This window comes from Mya arenaria, chromosome 7 (assembly GCF_026914265.1).
Source record: "Mya arenaria isolate MELC-2E11 chromosome 7, ASM2691426v1".
NCBI classification, from domain to species: domain Eukaryota; kingdom Metazoa; phylum Mollusca; class Bivalvia; order Myida; family Myidae; genus Mya; species Mya arenaria.
Genome location: NC_069128.1, coordinates 12895462 through 12917276, shown reverse-complemented (window position 1 = coordinate 12917276; position 21815 = coordinate 12895462). Strand labels below are relative to the sequence as shown.

The 21815-nt window shown below is 35.2% G+C and overlaps 1 protein-coding gene across 3 annotated transcripts in view; it reads left to right on the top strand.

The window, feature by feature from the left end:
* The first annotated feature begins 262 nt into the window (after nucleotides 1–262).
* Nucleotides 263–21815, top strand: part of LOC128240420 (uncharacterized) — a 32885-nt gene continuing 11332 nt past the window's right edge. Inside the window, exons 1-4 of one of the 3 annotated variants that reach the window (XM_052957057.1) lie at nucleotides 264–668; nucleotides 1337–1394; nucleotides 17886–18107; nucleotides 18494–18763. In XM_052957057.1, coding sequence (XP_052813017.1) covers nucleotides 573–668; nucleotides 1337–1394; nucleotides 17886–18107; nucleotides 18494–18763 — 646 coding nt within the window. In that variant the 5' untranslated portion in view covers nucleotides 264–572. Of the gene's footprint in view, nucleotides 669–1336; nucleotides 1395–17885; nucleotides 18108–18493; nucleotides 18764–21815 lie in introns of all 3 variants that reach the window. The other 2 variants (XM_052957058.1, XM_052957059.1) reach the window with 2 other exon arrangements.

Genomic DNA, 21815 nt, shown 5'->3' with positions numbered 1-21815 from the left:
GAAATTAATCACCTTATCAAACTCCGGTAATAAAACGAAGGCGTGGCTCCTTAAGCGGTATAGACTGCCCTTTGTTTTATTTGAAATGGTGTAGTAAAAGGAAAGTTGTCTTTGATTTAAGTCTTTATCTTAAGCAACAGAGGGACAGAGCTATCGCTTGCGATATATTAATAGACGATAACTCATTCAGACTGGTCTCTTACATCATCTTGATATCGGGTATTTTTACGGGGGTTTCCCGGGATTGCGTGTGCTTACCCAGCGCGTTATTCGTGTGATCATTAAATTGAATTAATAATTCTACAAACACAATGCACTAACGGGGACATTCTAAAGCAAATATAACTTATTAGATAAACATTTAGTATGTTGTCTCTAAGCCGTGTCTTTGATATCATATCATACATTATAATAAAACACGTCGGATTTACTAAGAATATGATATGGCATTAAAGCATACATTTTGTGTTAAAAATACTGATTAAGTCATGGCTTTAATGTATATAGCGTCTTTGGGATCCTGCAACATGAGTGTCATCGATATATAAACTGTGATTGGACATCCACGCGCAATGCGGCCTTCTGAACACGTCCGGTCGGTTCTGGCCGCATCTCTCGTGTTGATGATAACGATCCATAGGTCTGAAGAGACATCAAAGGGATTTAAGGTACGTGTTCCTTCATTTTCAATTAAACTATTGTTACGATCTAACATTATGCATTAGTTTAGAAAGAAGATCATTCATTGGGTTTGAGTTACCTTCACCATTGTTACTGTTATTACAATGATTGATGTACTGTAGTAGCAATTGTAGTAGTATGAGGAACTGAATTTGATTGAAAACTTATATTTATTATTTATTCATTCGTTCGTTCGTTCGTTCGTTCGTTCGTTCGTTCGTTCGTTCGTTCGTTCGTTCATTCATTCTTCTCTTCTTCTTCTTCTTCTTCTTCTTCTTCTTCTTCTTCTTCTTCTTCTTCTTCTTCTTCTTCTTCTTCTTCTTCTTCATCATCATCATCATCTTATCATATTATTATTAGTAGTAGTAGTAGTAGTCAAATTATTATTCATATAATTGTTATTATTATTATCATCACTATCATTATTATTATTATTATTATTATTATTATTATTATTATTATATTATTATTATTATTATTATTATTATTATTATTATTATTATTATTATTATTATTATTTGCTATTTTCTTTCGGATTAGATATTTTACTAGACAAGATCAAACAAAGACCAAAAAACTGGCTGACAAATAAATCCAAACACAGTTCAGAACAGGAAACCCAAAGATTAAGCTGTATGTATTTTTACTTATGCAGGATAACAACGAAGGTGACTTTGAAAGAGATTGGTGCGGCAAGGTATTCCAGCTTAAAGGTAATACTGTGTAATATATAAACAATATAAAAATAGATCACTCGCAACAGTTCCTTTGACCTCTCCGGTGACCACGACCTTCTCCTTGCCAAAATGGACAGCACAATACTAACAAATTTAATAGAAATAACAAGAATCAAACTATTTTGAAATCGACGAAACTTGTTTTGGTTAAAGATTAAAGGTGGTATTGTGGTAGGTTGGTAGGTTGGCAAGGTGGTGGGTTGGTGGGGTGGTAGGTTGGCAAGGTAATGGGTTGGTGGGGTGGTAGGTTGGCAAGATTATGGGTTGGTGGGGTGGTAGGTTGGCAAGGTAATGGGTTGGTGGGGTGGTAGGTTGGCAAGGTAATGGGTTGGTGGGGTGGTAGGTTGGCAAGATAATGGGTTGGTGGGGTGGTAGGTTGGCAAGGTAATGGGTTGGTGGGGTGGTAGGTTGGCAAGGTAATGGGTTGGTGGGGTGGTAGGTTGGCAAGGTAATGGGTTGGTGGGGTGGTAGGTTGGCAAGATAATGGGTTGGTGGGGTGGTAGGTTGGCAAGGTAATGGGTTGGTGGGGTGGTAGGTTGGTAGGTTGGCAAGATAATGGGTTGGTGGGGTGGTAGGTTGGCAAGGTAATGGGTTGGTGGGGTGGTAGGTTGGCAAGATAATGGGTTGGTGGGGTGGTAGGTTGGCAAGGTGGTGGGGTGGTAGGTTGGCAAGATAATGGGTTGGTGGGGTGGTAGGTTGGCAAGATAATGGGTTGGTGGGGTGGTAGGTTGGCAAGGTAATGGGTTGGTGGGGTGGTAGGTTGGTAGGTTGGCAAGGTAATGGGTTGGTGGGGTGGTAGGTTGGCAAGGTAATGGGTTGGTGGGGTGGTAGGTTGGCAAGGTAATGGGTTGGTGGGGTGGTAGGTTGGCAAGGTGGTGGGTTGGTAGGGTGGTAAGTTTGTGATAATAATTATTAGATTAATACACCAACAAATGGATGAAGAAAAATATATAGACAATAATTATTAAAAAATATATAAACGCATGTATAAACAAATAGAGACATAAATAGCAGATGTGTACGTAAATTAATAGAAATGAATGAATGAATAAATGGATGGATGGATGTATGGATGGAGATGGATTGATGGATGAAACTAATATAAATAAATAAATAAATAAATAAATAAATAAATAAATAAATAAATAAATAAATAAATAAATAAATAAATAAATAAAAAATGAATTCAATCAATCAATCAATCAATCAATCAATCAAATATTAAAATAAATAAATAAATAAATAAATAAATAAATAAATAAATAAATAAATAAATAAATAAGTTAAATAAATAAATACACACACACGTACACGCACACACAAGCGCTCGTGTATACGCACACGCGCACACACAATAAACAGAAGAAAGAGTAAAAAGCAAAGAAACTACATCCAGGGTTCTCAACATGAACCGGCCGCCGGCCTATTTGACCGGTTAAAACCAGAAATCGGCCGGTTAGAATTGTGCTAGAAACCATAAGGTCAAATTATTTTCTGACATATTTAAAACTGATTATCTATGTAAGAGTCTTCAGGTTTGAAATCGTATTGGTAAGAATGCTCCTTAATTCGCGCATGCGCAAGCACGCTTTCCAGTTAGAAGAACACATTGCCGATGTCCAAAAAAAAAGAACATACCATAATTCACCTTAGAGTTCAGACACACTAAAAATTCGGACACCCGTAATTATTTTCAAAAATAATTTATTCTGCGTACCTAATTTTTGGACACCCAAAAACATCAATCATAACTTTCACAGTTGCCAAGTTTCACAGACGAAGATTATTGATTTTTATCTTAACAATGCCTGGCTAGATCACCTAACCATATACACCACTGTGACAAGTTAATTAGTTAATACCCATCCTAAACGATTTATTGCCTGTAGAAAGAGGAAGTGTGAAATATTTATTGGAGGATTATAGAAACAAGAAGGGCAATCAAGGAAAACAAAGACGTGACAATTTGTAAAACGATCAATAAACTTTGAAACTTGTACCACACTTTATAGTATAGACTGTAAGAAGTAATAATCGTACAGTTATACTAATTGAAACATCAATAAAAGTCAACACATTCAATGATATAGGTTACTAATTAAGATGATGAATTAAAGTTTGAAATGAAATACTTAAGTTACAATCGGAAACACCACTCAGACACATTAGTCATGCATAGCAATATCCATGCTCTCCACGAGATCCTGTTTGATTAATTGACACTGGCTTGTCCCTGTAGTTTTCATCGTAGTATTGTATTTGTATGTTTGACTGCTGGGCTTGTCCCTGTAGTTTTCATCGTAGTATTGTATTTGTATGTTTGACTGCTGGGCTTGTCCCTGTAGTTTTCATCGTAGTATTGTATTTGTATGTTTGACTGCTGGGCTTGTCCCTGTAGTTTTCATCGTATTATTGTATTTGTATGTTTGACTGCTGGGCTTGTCCCTGTAGTTTTCATCGTAGTATTGTATTTGTATGTTTGACTGCTGGGCTTGTCCCTGTAGTTTTCATCGTATTATTGTATTTGTATGTTTGACTGCTGGGCTTGTCCCTGTAGTTTTCATTGTAGTATTGTATTTGTATGTTTGACTGCTGGGCTTGTCCCTGTAGTTTTCATCGTAGTATTGTATTTGTATGTTTGACTGCTGGGCTTGTCCCTGTAGTTTTCATCGTAGTATTGTATTTGTATGTTTGACTGCTGGGCTTGTCCCTGTAGTTTTCATCGTAGTATTGTATTTGTATGTTTGACTGCTGGGCTTGTCCCTGTAGTTTTCATCGTATTATTGTATTTGTATGTTTGACTGCTGGGCTTGTCCCTGTAGTTTTCATTGTAGTATTGTATTTGTATGTTTGACTGCTGGGCTTGTCCCTGTAGTTTTCATCGTAGTATTGTATTTGTATGTTTGACTGCTGGGCTTGTCCCTGTAGTTTTCATCGTAGTATTGTATTTGTATGTTTGACTGCTGGGCTTGTCCCTGTAGTTTTCATCGTAGTATTGTATTTGTATGTTTGACTGCTGGCTTGTCCCTGTAGTTTTCATTGTAGTATTGTATTTGTATGTTTGACTGCTGGGCTTGTCCCTGTAGTTTTCATCGTAGTATTGTATTTGTATGTTTGACTGCTGGGCTTGTCCCTGTAGTTTTCATCGTAGTATTGTATTTGTATGTTTGACTGCTGGGCTTGTCCCTGTAGTTTTCATCGTAGTATTGTATTTGTATGTTTGACTGCTGGGCTTGTCCCTGTAGTTTTCATCGTAGTATTGTATTTGTATGTTTGACTGCTGGGCTTGTCCCTGTAGTTTTCATCGTAGTATTGTATTTGTATGTTTGACTGCTGGGCTTGTCCCTGTAGTTTTCATCGTAGTATTGTATTTGTATGTTTGACTGCTGGGCTTGTCCCTGTAGTTTTCATCGTAGTATTGTATTTGTATGTTTGACTGCTGGGCTTGTCCCTGTAGTTTTCATCGTAGTATTGTATTTGTATGTTTGACTGCTGGGCTTGTCCCTGTAGTTTTCATCGTATTATTGTATTTGTATGTTTGACTGCTGGGCTTTCTCCCTGTAGTTTTCATCGTATTATTGTATTTGTATGTTTGACTGCTGGGCTTTCTCCCTGTTGTTTTCATTGTAGTATTGTATTTGAATGTTTGACTGCTGGGCTTGTCCCTGTAGTTTTCATCGTAGTATTGTATTTGTATGTTTGACTCCTGGGCTTGTCCCTGTAGTTTTCATCGTAGTATTGTATTTGTATGTTTGACTCCTGGGCTTGTCCCTGTAGTTTTCATCGTAGTATTGTATTTGTATGTTTGACTGCTGGGCTTGTCCCTGTAGTTTTCACCGTAGTATGGTAGTATTGTATTTGAATGTTTGACTGCTGGGCTTGTCCCTGTAGTTTTCATCGTAGTATTGTATTTGTATGTTTGACTCCTGGGCTTGTCCCTGTAGTTTTCATCGTAGTATTGTATTTGAATGTTTGACTGCTGGGCTTGTCCCAGTAGTTTTCATTGTAGTATTGTATTTGTATGTTTGACTCCTGGGCTTGTCCCTGTAGTTTTCATCGTAGTATTGCATTTGTATGTTTGACTGCTGGGCTTGTCCCTGTTGTTTTCATTGTAGTATTGTATTTGTATGTTTGACTGCTGGGCTTGTCCCTGTAGTTTTCATTGTAGTATTGTATTTGTATGTTTGACTGCTGGGCTTGTCCCTGTAGTTTTCATCGTAGTATTGTATTTGTATGTTTGACTGCTGGGTTGTCCCTGTAGTTATCATCGTAGTATTGTATTTGTATGTTTGACTGCTGGGCTTGTCCCTGTAGTTTTCATTGTAGTATTGCATTTGTATGTTTGACTGCTGGGCTTGTCCCTGTAGTTTTCATTGTAGTATTGCATTTGTATGTTTGACTCCTGCGCTTGTCCCTGTAGTTTTCATCGTAGTATTGTATTTGTATGTTTGACTGCTGGGCTTGTCCCTGTAGTTTTCATTGTAGTATTGTATTTGTATGTTTGAATGCTGGGCTTGTCCCTGTAGTTTTCATTGTAGTATTGTATTTGTATGTTTGACTGCTGGGCTTGTCCCTGTAGTTTTCATTGTAGTATTGTATTTGTATGTTTGACTGCTGGGCTGTCCCTGTAGTTTTCATCGTAGTATTGTATTTGTATGTTTGACTGCTGGGCTTGTCCCTGTAGTTTTCATCGTAGTATTGTATTTGTATGTTTGACTGCTGGGCTTGTCCCTGTAGTTTTCATCGTAGTTATTGTATTTGTATGTTTGACTGCTGGGCTTGTCCCTGTAGTTTTCATCGTAGTATTGTATTTGTATGTTTGACTGCTGGGCTTGTCCCTGTAGTTTTCATCGTAGTATTGTATTTGTATGTTTGACTGCTGGGCTTGTCCCTGTAGTTTTCATCGTAGTATTGTATTTGTATGTTTTACTGCTGGGCTTGTCCCTGTAGTTTTCAATCGTAGTATTGTATTTGTATGTTTGACTGCTGGGCTTGTCCCTGTAGTTTTCATCGTAGTATTGTATTTGTATGTTTGACTGCTGGGCTTGTCCCTGTAGTTTTCATCGTATTATTGTATTTGTATGTTTGACTGCTGGGCTTTCTCCCTGTAGTTTTCATCGTATTATTGTATTTGTATGTTTGACTGCTGGGCTTTCTCCTGTTGTTTTCATTGTAGTATTGTATTTGAATGTTTGACTGCTGGGCTTGTCCCTGTAGTTTTCATCGTAGTATTGTATTTGTATGTTTGACTCCTGGGCTTGTCCCTGTAGTTTTCATCGTAGTATTGTATTTGTATGTTTGACTCCTGGGCTTGTCCCTGTAGTTTTCATCGTAGTATTGTATTTGTATGTTTGACTGCTGGGCTTGTCCCTGTAGTTTTCATCGTAGTATGGTAGTATTGTATTTGAATGTTTGACTGCTGGGCTTGTCCCTGTAGTTTTCATCGTAGTATTGTATTTGTATGTTTGACTCCTGGGCTTGTCCCTGTAGTTTTCATCGTAGTATTGTATTTGAATGTTTGACTGCTGGGCTTGTCCCAGTAGTTTTCATTGTAGTATTGTATTTGTATGTTTGACTCCTGGGCTTGTCCCTGTAGTTTTCATCGTAGTATTGCATTTGTATGTTTGACTGCTGGGCTTGTCCCTGTTGTTTTCATTGTAGTATTGTATTTGTATGTTTGACTGCTGGGCTTGTCCCTGTAGTTTTCATTGTAGTATTGTATTTGTATGTTTGACTGCTGGGCTTGTCCCTGTAGTTTTCATCGTATTATTGTATTTGTATGTTTGACTGCTGGGCTTGTCCCTGTAGTTATCATCGTAGTATTGTATTTGTATGTTTGACTGCTGGGCTTGTCCCTGTAGTTTTCATTGTAGTATTGCATTTGTATGTTTGACTGCTGGGCTTGTCCCTGTAGTTTTCATTGTAGTATTGCATTTGTATGTTTGACTCCTGCGCTTGTCCCTGTAGTTTTCATCGTAGTATTGTATTTGTATGTTTGACTGCTGGGCTTGTCCCTGTTGTTTTCATTGTAGTATTGTATTTGTATGTTTGACTGCTGGGCTTGTCCCTGTAGTTTTCATTGTAGTATTGCATTTGTATGTTTGACTGCTGGGCTTGTCCCTGTAGTTTTCATTGTAGTATTGCATTTGTATGTTTGAATGCTGGGCTTGTCCCTGTAGTTTTCATTGTAGTATTGTATTTGTATGTTTGACTGCTGGGCTTGTCCCTGTTGTTTTCATTGTAGTATTGTATTTGTATGTTTGACTGCTGGGCTTGTCCCTGTAGTTTTCATTGTAGTATTGTATTTGTATGTTTGACTGCTGGGCTTGTCCCTGTAGTTTTCATTGTAGTATTGTATTTGTATGTTTGAATGCTGGGCTTGTCCCTGTAGTTTTCATTGTAGTATTGTATTTGTATGTTTGAATGCTGGGCTTGTCCCTGTAGTTTTCATCGTAGTATTGTATTTGTATGTTTGAATGCTGGGCTTGTCCCTGTAGTTTTCATCGTAGTATTGTATTTGTATGTTTGACTGCTGGGCTTGTCCCTGTTGTTTTCATTGTAGTATTGTATTTGTATGTTTGACTGCTGGGCTTGTCCCTGTAGTTTTCATTGTAGTATTGTATTTGTATGTTTGACTGCTGGGCTTGTCCCTGTAGTTTTCATTGTAGTATTGTATTTGTATGTTTGACTGCTGGGCTTGTCCCTGTAGTTTTCATCGTAGTATTGTATTTGTATGTTTGACTGCTGGGCTTGTCCCTGTAGTTATCATCGTAGTATTGTATTTGTATGTTTGACTGCTGGGCTTGTCCCTGTAGTTATCATCGTAGTATTGTATTTGTATGTTTGACTGCTGGGCTTGTCCCTGTAGTTATCATCGTATTATTGCATTTGTATGTTTGACTGCTGGGCTTGTCCCTGTAGTTTTCATCGTAGTATTGTATTTGTATGTTTGACTGCTGGGCTTGTCCCTGTAGTTTTCATCGTATTATTGTATTTGTATGTTTTACTGCTGGGCTTGTCCCTGTAGTTTTCATCGTATTATTGTATTTGTATGTTTTACTGCTGGGCTTGTCCCTGTAGTTATCATCGTAGTATTGCATTTGTATGTTTTACTGCTGGGCTTGTCCCTGTAGTTATCATCGTAGTATTGTATTTGAATGTTTTGCTACTGGGCTTGTCCCTGTAGTTTTCATCGTATTATTGTATTTGTATGTTTTACTGCTGGGCTTGTCCCTGTAGTTTTCATCGTATTATTGCATTTGTATGTTTTACTGCTGGGCTTGTCCCTGTAGTTTTCATCGTATTATTGCATTTGTATGTTTTACTGCTGGGCTTGTCCCTGTAGTTTTCATCGTATTATTGTATTTGTATGTTTTACTGCTGGGCTTGTCCCTGTAGTTTTCATCGTATTATTGTATTTGTATGTTTGACTGCTGGGCTTGTCCCTGTAGTTTCATCGTAGTATTGTATTTGTATGTTTTACTGCTGGGCTTGTCCCTGTAGTTTTCATCGTAGTATTGTATTTGTATGTTTTACTGCTGGGCTTGTCCCTGTAGTTTTCATCGTATTATTGTATTTGTATGTTTTACTGCTGGGCTTGTCCCTGTAGTTTTCATCGTATTATTGTATTTGTATGTTTTACTGCTGGGCTTGTCCCTGTAGTTTTCATCGTATTATTGCATTTGTATGTTTTACTGCTGGGCTTGTCCCTGTAGTTATCATCGTAGTATTGTATTTGAATGTTTTGCTACTGGGCTTGTCCCTGTAGTTTTCATCGTATTATTGTATTTGAAAGTTTGAGTACTGGGTTTGTCCCTGTAGTTTTCATTGTAGTATTGCATTTGAATGTTTAACGTATGTGCTTGTGCCTGAAGCTTTTGTTGTTCAATGGCACTAATTGGTGGTGATCGTTTTATTTTCTTGTCTCACAACTGAGACATATGTCAAACAGTTTAACACATTGTCCAACACATCAGAAGTCATCCCTGATCTGTAAAATCTTTTTCGAAGAATCCGTAGAGTCATTTCAGCTCCAGAGTGTTCCACATTGTTACACAGGCCCTTCTTTAGCATGTTCGGGGAATAACCAGCTGTTGAATAATTTCACCATCCCCTTTGATCATTTTGCAAAGGATGCCAGGTTCATTGACATAAGTTTTATAAAACAATGGGGAACACAGGGAGAAGCCCAGTAGCCTAATATTCAACCAAGTTCCCGTCTAAAGGCACATTTATCAAGGCCAAACACACACCATGAGTAACCAAAACCAAGATACACATAACGCCACAAGACATCAAACAGCACTCTATAGTCAAACTGTCGCCTTATTTTCAACTTGACGGAATTTTGTAGAACGATGCAACGCTAAAAGTTTGGCCAAGGATTACATCAATGAAATATAAGCAAATATGAAATGTTTCACACGTGAAGAAGCAGAAAATAGCGTCGTCTTTTATACGCTAAGAAATATTGTCATATAAGTTCTGTCAAAAAAGTTATTTAGAAATTTACGTCACTTACTTGTTTGTTAAAATCGGCTGTAGCCCGTGGTGACCCATGTGAGAACCCCTTTGAAGTCACGAGATTCCTCACCCTGTTATTAAATGTAGGGATTACCATCTTGGCACAATCAGTGAAAACTCAGACGTCACTGGGCGCTTAAAGCGGTTTACGAGCGCTGACCCTCACACTTGTACCTACAAATTTTAAAACAATGGTTTGATCACACAGGCACAAAATAAAACGTCAGAAACACAACGAGACCATAGAACAATAAAGCAATAACTGATTAATGTTAAAATGCTTCTGCAGGATTAAGTGTTTTTTTGTTTAGTTCTCTCTTGAAACAACACTTTATATACTTACGCTTCTATCCAATTTCTCATATTTAAAACGTCCCATGCCACCACCATTATTGTTTTTTTTATGACCAGCCCTGTACACAGTATCAATGAAATACGGCATAATTTTGCAGATTCATGTTATCTTTAAAACCGTCTTTGGCTTTCAGTTCTTTGATTTTATGAACATTTTGCAGATTCTTGTTACCTTTAAAACCGTCTTTGGCTCGCTCGGAATATTCGGGCATGTGACGTCATTTTCTTCAAATATTTTACATAGATAATGATTTGGAAGAAAAGTTTAGCTTATATATGTCGCTTTTATTTTTAACAATGTTTTCTTTAATTTGTTCTCAGTTTTAGTACAATGATGCTTTTTATTATGAAACTCTATGATAACGCAGTTTTAAACTTTTTATATTCTAAGGCAGACTGTGTGTGATGCTCATAGTTTCAAACAATGACTGCATCGTATCTTTGACAAGTTTTTGCATTAGGTACTCCGAATTGTATTCCTCCGTCTGCAGATAAGAGTTGGGATCTCTAATAATTGAAGTACTTGGGGTTTACCTATTAGTTTAATATTATTTGTTTTATTATTAAGTTTCCTCAAGTTAATGCATACTTTGATAAGATTTACCTTTTACGTTTTTTTTTTCATTATTGTTGGGATGAGAGTGAGGTTTGTGCACGTTAACTGGTTTAAACCCCCAGTAAATTTACATTTTACTGACCATTTACTGACCATTCCAAGGCGGTACCTCAACAATCATTGATAAACATACCTATTTTTTATATATGTAATATATATATGCACTGTGCTGTTTGTGGAGTTTTGTGCTGTTGTTCCATGTTTTTTGTTTGTGATTTTTTTTTGTTCTTGTGTTCTATGTCTGTGGCGTTTACCCTGTGTCATTAAACGGGGTTTATGTTTAAACTGTTGGCTATTGAGCTTGTTTCTGTAATTTTTCACATACGTAAAGAAGCAAAACTATTCTTGAGGTTCGGCACTTATTAATACATGTATAGTTGTAAAGAGGTTATTGTCTGTCAAGACTGTGCTATGGTTTGATGTTAAATAATCAGCAAAATATTTCAGTCACATTACTTTCTTCGGCTAAAAATTGCACTTCGAAGGCGCAGTAGTTTTTCGCGAATTATGTGAGTGCTCTGCGCTGACAGTGGAATCCATTTTGTCCTTGATACAAAACAGCCCCAACGGTCTTTGTCGATGTATCAGTATGGAGATCGTATGGACGTGAACATTCCGGATATGCAAGCCTTCAAGTACAAGTAGGGGGCGTGATAGTGGTCTTCAATTTGTCAAAATCCTCTTGCTCAGTTTCTGTCCATTTCCAGTCAGATTTTGCCTTCTTTATAATTTTCTTGGTTGATGTAGGGATCAGAATCCAAACAATAGTCTGATGTTCAACTGCTGTCTTTATGTATCTCCGGTAATATCTGACAACGACGAGAAATGATCATGGTATGATGGTATAGGTCAACTCTGTCATTGTAATTGTCAACTGCTTTAGATACAGTTTCAATACCTTAATTGCCAACAATGTGATCTAAACATTGGACGTTGGAATTCAAGAACTGTCATTACTCCAAGGGCATGATTCTTGTCCCCTTCATTGCATTTTTTCTTAAGTCTTGGTCAAATTGTTCACTAAAATGAAGACAACATGAAAAGAAACCTTTCAACTTGTTTCCAGGAAAAGGAAGCAAATAAATCACATGAACAATGGAAAACGACTTACACCATTTTAAAATATTATAATTACGTTTCCTTAAATATTTATTAATCAAAACATCATTCACAGGAGACATTTTTATGACGTTGCAGTTGATTACATTGAGACTTGCAAATCTTCTTTGCATAAGAAGTCAAAATGTCGCTGGCGCACTTGTTAAGCCAAACAGCATACGGTTATATTAATTTATAACCTGATTTCAGATTTGAGAAATACTTAGCTCCGTGTAAGTTTCTTGACGAGAAAGTGCAAATATTTATTTAATGGTTCTATTATTGAGTATTCTCAATCGACACTTTGAATACAACATACATTCTCAGCCAATGAAATTGCAGATAATCGTTAAGGTATTACCTTAATCATGAAGAATTTCAATTTCTGCGGGTGATAAAAGCTCTGCCTTCTTCCACTTATCTGATACACATTCACTGTGTCAGATTTTGCGATGACAATGTGTCAGCCAATGAGGTTGTATTCTAAGTCAGTTAGATGACCTAAAGTAAAATTTTAATTATATCATAATTTAAATTTATTTCTTACCAAAACAATGTTTGAAATCCAAGACATTTTGAAAGTTTAGTGAGTCACATTGAAACAACGACCTAGTTAAAAGTAATAATTTCAGTAAAACAATGACATTTATTTTAAAACAAAAGCATTTTGTTTACGGAAATTCATTAATTTATTAAAATCAGTTATTCGAGAATAGGTATTCTTGTCAAATAGTTGAAGTAGCTGTTAAAGTTTAAGATAAAATATATTAAGACAAAATGCTGTTTTCCTTCAGAATTTCAGAAATTGTCCGATGCGTTCTGTAAGAAGAATAGAACGTCAACGAGGCTTCACGCTTACGAGACATGCATGCAATCATCAAACTGGAAATATGATTGGTCATGCATGTCTTAAATTGAATTAAACACTTATTCTCAATATATTTCGTTTGTTTCATAGCAATTTTCTTAGCGAAATATGCTTTCGTATAAGCTAATGACGGTTACTCGTTATTGTTTTGTTTTGTTTTGCTAATGTTGTTTTTATTTAGAAAACACTACGTCCATGTAACGATAAATCTCATATCTAACTATGTCTGTATTACGTTCATAATTTAGAAACACATATTTTTAATCAAATTTCCTTTAGGGAAAATTAAACCAATTTGGAAGTGACTACTATTAAAGCATCATTATATCATCTCAGACCATTAGCTACCTTCTATGTGTCTAGTTTCAAAGCTGAATGGTTTGTGATTAAAAAAAATAACCGTACAAACCAGGATTGATCTACTTGATCTACTTGATCTTCTTAATATACTTGATGTACTTGATCTTCTTAATATACTTGATGTACTTGATCTTCTTAATATACTTGATGTACTTGATCTTCTTAATATACTTGATGTACTTGATCTTCTTAATATACTTGATGTACTTGATCTAGGGCAAATTGCACCAATTTGGAATTGCCTACTCATTGTTTCTTTAAATTGACACATGGCAGTAAATCAAAGCATGGTTATACCAGCTTAGACCATTGGCTACCTTCCATTTTTAAAGGTTTTGAAGCTGGATGGTTTGTGATTTCAAAAATAGGCTGAATATGCTGGAACTACTTGATCTACTTTTCATTGTTAACATTTTCACTGCATTGTTTGCCCTTGAATGCCGGATATTTTCATTTTACCAAATACACAACGGTTACGTTCAACCAATTATATTTTTCTTAGGAGAAACTAACTTTTTTCTAACGTTGTTTAATGTTTAGTGCACAAGTGTAGTTTTCTTCCCATTTATGGTATTGGGGGTCGTGAAGTACTAGGAATCAGCGTTATCTTGCATGCAAAATGGTCAATTAACTATGGAATATAGAAGAAATCTATTTAGTGGTCTCTATCCTCTACTTGATCTGCTTGGTCTACTTGATCCGCTTGATCTTCTTGATCTGGTACTTTAGTTGAAGTCATTTTGTAAATCGATCAGGTATTAATAATTGTGTTTAGTCGCACGTAACTCAAAGTATATATATTATTATAATGTGAACTATATATTTGATGTACATCGATGGTTGAGACTAAATAAACTATAAACAATCTTTACAGTTTGTCCTACTTTGTTGACCAGTGAAAATGATGTAGTTCGACTGAAATTCATGAAATACCCAGATGTCTTAATATCTAGAAAATAAGTAAATTAACTTTCCTTTATGCGGTCTTCGTGACCAGCCTCCATTTAGGGCGATTCTATTTCAGGCACCTGTTGTCATTGACAGTGCAGAGAGAAAGGGGAGGAGTAAATATCGTCTAAAGTCAGTAGTTGGTCTCGAAGATTAGAATTTATGTACAATGATCGGATCACGCAGCTCAATGGGTTTATTTGGAAAGACAATTAATATTACTAGCAGAACTAGCAGGCACAACCCCCCCCCCCCCTTAAATAGTAAAAGATTACTTTTTTCAATACATAGGAGAAAAAGATATATAAAAGATGTCCGAAATGCACCATTTCGGACTAGAAAAGGTAAAATATTGCGGTTTATCCGCAAAAAAGAAGGCCAAAACTTTAAACCAAATACATTTTCGTTCTGTTGGAGTGGTGCAGGTCAAAAGGTAACGCCCCTAAGTTACGCCCCCGATAGCGTCAACTCCTGGATTCTCACCTGCCAATCACAGGCCATGGGCGGGATCTTATTACCGCATTAAGTACATTTAGAAACCGGCAGAATCGAGAATGGGATAATGCGATACATGTATATATATGTATACATGTATATTAATAGACGATAACTGATAACTGATACAGTCATCTTGATATCGGGTAATTTTTCGGGGTCTTCCCGGGATTGCGTGTGCTTAAAAACTCGAATACCAAGGGTTTAATTTGTATGGTCATTAAAATTATTTTCTAAAAACACATATAACTTTTTTAAACAAACAATAAGTTTGTTGTCTCTAAACCGTCTCTTTGTTATCAAAGCATACATTACACACATCGGAATATGAAATGGCAATAAAGCTTTTTACGTTTAAAATAATTATTAATCATGGATACTGCGTGTTTGGGATCCCGCGTGATTAGTGTAAACCGTGCTGGGGACATTCATGCGTTTTGCGGGTGGCTGAACACTTCCGGTTGATTCTGGCCGATTCTCTCGTGTTTGTGATAATGGTTCATGGGTCCGGAGGGACATTTAAGGTACCTTTATTTTACGGCAATTAAATCATTGTTATGATCTACGATTATGCATTAGTCGACTCATGTTAGTTTAGAAAGAAAACTGTTTTTGTTGTAGAAATAATAGTCATAGTAGTAGCTCAAGTATGATTTCTATTACTATTGTTATCAATACACGGGAGTTGGTCACAAATCAGCGTTCAACTTTGAATTGTATTGAAATTGAGCAAAGATCTGCGATGCAGACAAACAAAGCAAATAAAATTTACATGGACAATAGAAAGCTGGCTAACATCATTTTTAAAAAGCATTTGTTTATTGTGTGATATTATTTTCTTTTGGATTTGATATTTAACTAGACAAGAACATTAAAAAACTGAATGACAAATAAACCATATAACAGTTCACAGGGAACCCACAGATTAAGCTGTATGTATTTTTACTTAGAATTACAACCAATGTTGTAATACTATGTAATACATAAACAATATGAAAATAGATCACTCGCTGCATTTTTTTACAACCTTTGTGACCACGACCTTATTCTGGCCAAAATGGATAGCTCAAGACTAACGAATTTAATAGAAAATAACGACAGAATCAAACTTGTAGGTTAAAGATGGGACTAATTGATCCTACTAGGGATGCGGTGGTAAGCAGATGGGGTGCATGGTGGTTTGGTGGGTTGATACTTCTTGGGATAAACAAATACAAAGATTTAAAAACTAGTATCAGATGTGTAAATAAATTAATAGAAATAAATAAATAACATAAATAAATAAATCAATCAATCAATCAATCAATCAATCAATCAATAAACAAATACAAACAAATAAAAATAAATTAATAAATAAGAATGAATGAATGAATGAATGAATGAATGAATGAATGAATGAATGAATGAATGAATGAATGAATGAATGAATGTATGAAATGAATAAATAAATAAATAAATAAATAAATAAATAAATAAATAAATAAATAAATGAATAAATGAATAAATAATAAATAAATAAATAAATAAATAAATAAATAAATAAATAATTAAATAAAATGTAAAATAAATAAATAAAATGTAATAAATAAATAAAAATAATTAAATAAATACATATATGATTTAATTAATTAATTTAATTTCGTTCGTTCGTTCGTTTATTCATTCATTCATAAAAGGTTACTAGTTATACATGGTGTAACCCCATAACAACCCTTCCTTTGGTGGTACATCAACCAGCCAAAGCTGTGTCTAGCGTTGAAAAAGGATTAACAGTTGTGCGCCTGTTTTACTACAAATGCGTGTTAGAATGGAAATATATTTCACAGAAAACGGTCTTGATTTGAAAACGTGATTAGTTTAATACGCATCTGTACTCAAAACCTTGATCTATTTGCCGGTAGATCACGCAAAAGAAAACATATTTACGAAGTACAAATCAACTGAATGCTTGACGCTTGATTAACAAAGACGAGAAATGATGAAAGCGTGCTATGGTTTGATGCTATAGGTCATCTCTGTCATTATCATGGTCAACTATTTCAGGTTCAGTTTCTATGCCTTCACTGCTGACAATGTGACCTAATAGTTGAATGTTGGAATCCAAGAACTGTTATTACTCCAGGGGCAAGTTTCTTGTCCTTCTTTGTCTTGATCAAACTGTTCACTAAAATGAAGACATCATGAAAAGAAACCTTTCATCTTGTTTTCAGTCAAACGCCAAATTCTGAAATGCAGGAAAGATAAGCAGGGAAATCGAAGCAAATATATATCACATGATCAATGGAAAAAGCCTTAAACGTTTTTAAAGTATAATTACGATTCTTTAAATATCTATTTATCAAAACATAAATCTTCTTGAAAAAATATTGAAAAATATCTACTGTTTTGAAACACTTTACTAGTAAATAATATACAGATTTTTTTCTCAAGTATGAAAGTATTTCTAAAAGATATATAACACTTACTAGGTACGCTTAATACATGATACTTATTAAAGTGAAGTATTTTAATGACCTGACAGTAGGTTACATTGAGACTTGCATAGAAGTTTTGCATAAGAAATGAATAGGTCGCTGACGCATTTTTTACACCAAACGGCATACAATTGATTTCAGAAGTTAGAAACACATCGCTCTGTGTAAGTTTCTTGACGAGAAAGTGGAAATAGTTCTTTCACAATAAGATTATTGATCATTCACAATCGACACTTTGAATACAAAAGACATTTTCAGACAATTAAATTGTAGATAATCGTTAAGTAATGGGCTAATAATTAATGATTTCAACTTCCGTGGGTGTTCAAAGGCCAACCTTCTTTCACTCACCGATGCACGCTCCCTGTATTAGAGTTTGCGTTTGGTCAGCCAATGATGTATTCAAAGTCAGTTGCATTATTCGGAGTAAAATCTTTATTATAACGTTATATACATTTTCTTTTAACCAAAACCATATTGGAAGTCCAAGATATTTTGAAAGTATATTGAGTCACATGAAAACAATGACCTGGTTAATATTTTTCTTTAGTAATTATTTCAGTACAATATTAGCAAAATTTTAATTTCAAAACCAAACCGTTTTGTTTATGGATATTCATTAATTTGTTTGTATTAGTTCTTCGAGAATATATATTCTTAACAACTAAGTTGAAGTAGTTGTAAAATTTTAAGATAAAATATATATAAGACTAAAGACATATTTCCTTCAGAATTCCAGAAATTGTCTGATGCGTTTTGTAAGTCCAAGAAAAGAACGTCGACAAAGCGTCATGCGTACACGACATGCATGCACTCATCCAACCGGAAATTCGATCTTTCGTGCTTAAAGTGCCAGCGCAGCGCGGGCCGATGTAAATCCTTGAAAAGCCTGCGCGCGAATCTATTGACAATTTCCGGTCGAATGTTTCGGGACGGAAAAACGCCAATGCGAGGTAGGAAGAGAATTATTGTCAAGTATGCGTTATATTAAGAATGTAGTCCTATAGTGGAGATATATGCCGCTAAACCCCCACTTCCTTCCGCATTATATTCTGGAAGAAATTCCAACCATTTGGTGCATTACGACCAGCAGTATTATTTCACTTTTGTTAAAACGATTTTACTTTAAAAGTTTGTGAAATAGTTAGTACAATATTAGAATAATCACTCTCAGGATGTTACAGGTGTGTGTTTTCTTGTGCTGATGCGAATACCGGAACACTCGGAAGAAACGCATCTATACTGCTTAGTAACCAAACACCAAACCAACATGCCATCAAGCTGGAAATCGCACACAGGACACTAACTGTGCTAAAGGAAAACCGTTTTATGTTTACAGTATGCGATGTGCAAACGTATGATCCCAGAAGGCATTTGTGCTGCCATGGTCCCGATGTTCGCCATCAGATCCCGTCGTCCGCAAATTCCGCAAATGTCACATGTTGCGGAAGCAAAGTGTTTGACATCCGCCATTACATATGCTGCAACGGAAGCGCGGCCCTCCTAGACCGTATTCAACGCGCGTCTGCCGCTTGCTGTGGGCATTCGCCCTACGATATGGAAGTCGAGTTCTGTTTTAAGGACAAAATTTACCCCAAAAATGAAGAAGGTATGGACGCAGTAATTTTCGTTTGCCTTTTTACTGACTTTATTTATTATACAACCTACATTTAAACTGGTGCTTTACACCGAGCACGTTAAAGAACCAAGAGGTCTCTTCGCAAAGAGCTAGGGTATCGCACCCGGACCTCTTGTATCTTACTCTGTTTCTTCAAATCTTCCAATGTCTGGATTTGACTGCGAATTGCTGTCACTTCTATCTCATGTCACTTATGGCATTTAAACACAATTTAAGTCGTGATGGCGTCACGGTGGGGGCAAGCCATAATGCAACAACAACAACAACTTTTAATGCATTCAGGCAATAATGCCTATAGCATACAAACAGTTTATGAGCAAACAGGTAGAACTTAGCGAGAAGCATAAAAATAAAATGTGAACATAAAGATAAATGATTGTTAGTCAGTAGTAGTAAATTATTTTGCAATTAAAGGTAAATCTAGAATGCTTAAATAAAACATTTTGTTATTAACAATTTGATAGAACAAAAATTAATTCACCAAAGTCCGAGTGTTTGTTTAACAGAAGTTAGATGTAGTAGTATTTATCCAGTCGTGAATATCTTGAGCTAACTCGTGTTTTTGTATGTACTCAATGACTTGACACCCACGTGCTATGTGGTACTACAACCAACTTTCTATGAATGAAAAGTATTATACATTTGTGAATGACATTCCAACCGTGAATATATAGCGAATTAGTTGCAGCAATGTATGGTAAGTTGCAATATTTTGTATGGTATTATTCATATGTAGACTGTCCAACTGGTGAGATTGAATAATGATGTTATTTATTTTAAGTTCTTAGGTTATTTGCATGGTATATATATTTTGCCATATTGATGGTTGTGTTAATGGTTTCTTCGCATAATAATTTTGTAAACTTGTGTATATTAATGTTAATAAAACAAAAGTTATGATTTTTGAAAATGGTCGCCATACGGTGTTATATGACTTTTATTTATATAACTCTAAGATCGATGTTGTTTCTTCATTCAAATATTTGGGTGTACATCTTTTTAAAAATGGAAACTGGAATCGCACTCAACAAAGAGTCGCCCAACATGCATCGTTTTCACTCCATAATTTATTTGTCGTTTACAATAATCTGAACCTTCCAGTTAGTAATAGGGTTGAATTGTTCGACTCGCTTGTTTTACCAACACTAAATTATGGGGCAGAAGTATGGGGCTACCATGAGGGACCGGATGTAGAAATTTTGCACTTGAAATTTTGTCGGAAAATATTAGGTGTGAGACGCTCTACCAATCGCGAAGCTCTGTATGGTGAACTTGGTCGAATACCGATGTCAATACACAGAAAAATACTACTAATAAAGTACTGGGTAAGATTAATTACTTTAAACGAGAACTTCTTAATCTATAAAACATGTAATATGCTAAAAAACGATACTAATAATGAACTTAACTACAATGGATGTAACTGGGCATTCAGAGTTAAACAGATTCTCTATGAACACGGGCTTGGCTATTTCTGGGAGAATCAGTTTAATATGTTTATCGATTTAAGTGTTATAAAACAGCGTATACTAGATAATTATCACCAAAGCTGGTATTCATCTATTAATAACTCAGGACGTCTTGAAACATATTGTCTTTTTAAACATACATTCCGGATAGAAAAATACCTTTATGATGTAAAAGATTCAAAACTTAGAAAAGCAATGTCAAAATTTAGAGCTTCATCACATGATCTACATATTGAACGTGGTAGATACGTTAATACACCTAGGTCTCAAAGATTATGCATCTACTGCAACCAAAGAATGATTGAAAAAGAATATCACTTTTTACTAATATGTCCGAAATACGCAGACTTAAGAGCCAAATACATTAAAAGATATTACTACACGTGGCCAACAAAGCAAAAGTTTATTAATTTGTTATCTAACAATTCAAATAAATCTCTAGTTAATCTATCAAAATTTATATTCTATGCAAACATCTTAAGAAACTAATAAGTATGTTGTTGTTTGTATCCATAAACAAATGTTTTGCTCTTCTGTTAAAACAATTTGGCCTAAATCCATGCATTGCACATGTATGTATTTTGTATTTGCTATAAACATGTCTGATATGTTTAATGCAATAAAATGTTGAATTGAATATTAGGCCAGTGGCAATAGTATGGTTTAGAGAATTGTTTACGTACATCCCTAAAAGAAAATATTCTGATTCTACTTGGTTTTGACTGCAGTTTGTACAAATTCTCTGTGTTCTTGGTATATTGTTATATCTCCCCGTTTCTATTTGTAGTGTGTGAGAACTGGTTCTAAATTTGGTTAATGCTATTCGGTACTTTTTACATTTAATTCGGTCTAGATAATTTTCAAGTACAAATTCGTGTTTAAATAGACAGTATGTTTCAAGTGTACTAGAGTTGTTTAATCTTGAGTACCATGACTGTTTATAGATATCTGTTATTCTTTGAATAATTAATGTGGTGTTAATATGAGTTCTTGCTTGGTTCACCCATATGTTATTCATTCCGCATTCTTGTAGAATGCTTTTTATATGAAATGCCCAGTTGGCTTTATTAATTGATCCATCGTCCACTGTATTTTTAAGCATACTATACGATTTGAATAATAAAGAGTTTGGGTTACTGTTTAGGAATTTCGACCAGTATTTAATTAGAATGATTTGTAGTTCCATTGGGAGAATCCCAAGTTCTCCATTTAGTGCGTCTATGTGTGTTGATTTTTTTACACATAGAAGTTTTCTGCAGTATTTGTTATGGATTAGTTTGATGTCTTTACATTCGTGATATCCAGTTATCTCTGCGCCATAGTTTAGTATTGGTGCAACTAATGTGTTGAACAATTTTATTTTTTCTGAAATTGGTAAATCCGTTTGATTATAAATTATAAATATATTGTGCAAAGAGTGTGATGAGTGCTGTGCTATTCTTTTCTGTGTTCTGTACCAATTTTTATTTTTGAAAAGGTGAACTCCAAGATACTTAACAGACTGTACGATTTCTATGGGTTGGTTGTTTATGACAAAATCATGTGTTGTTTGT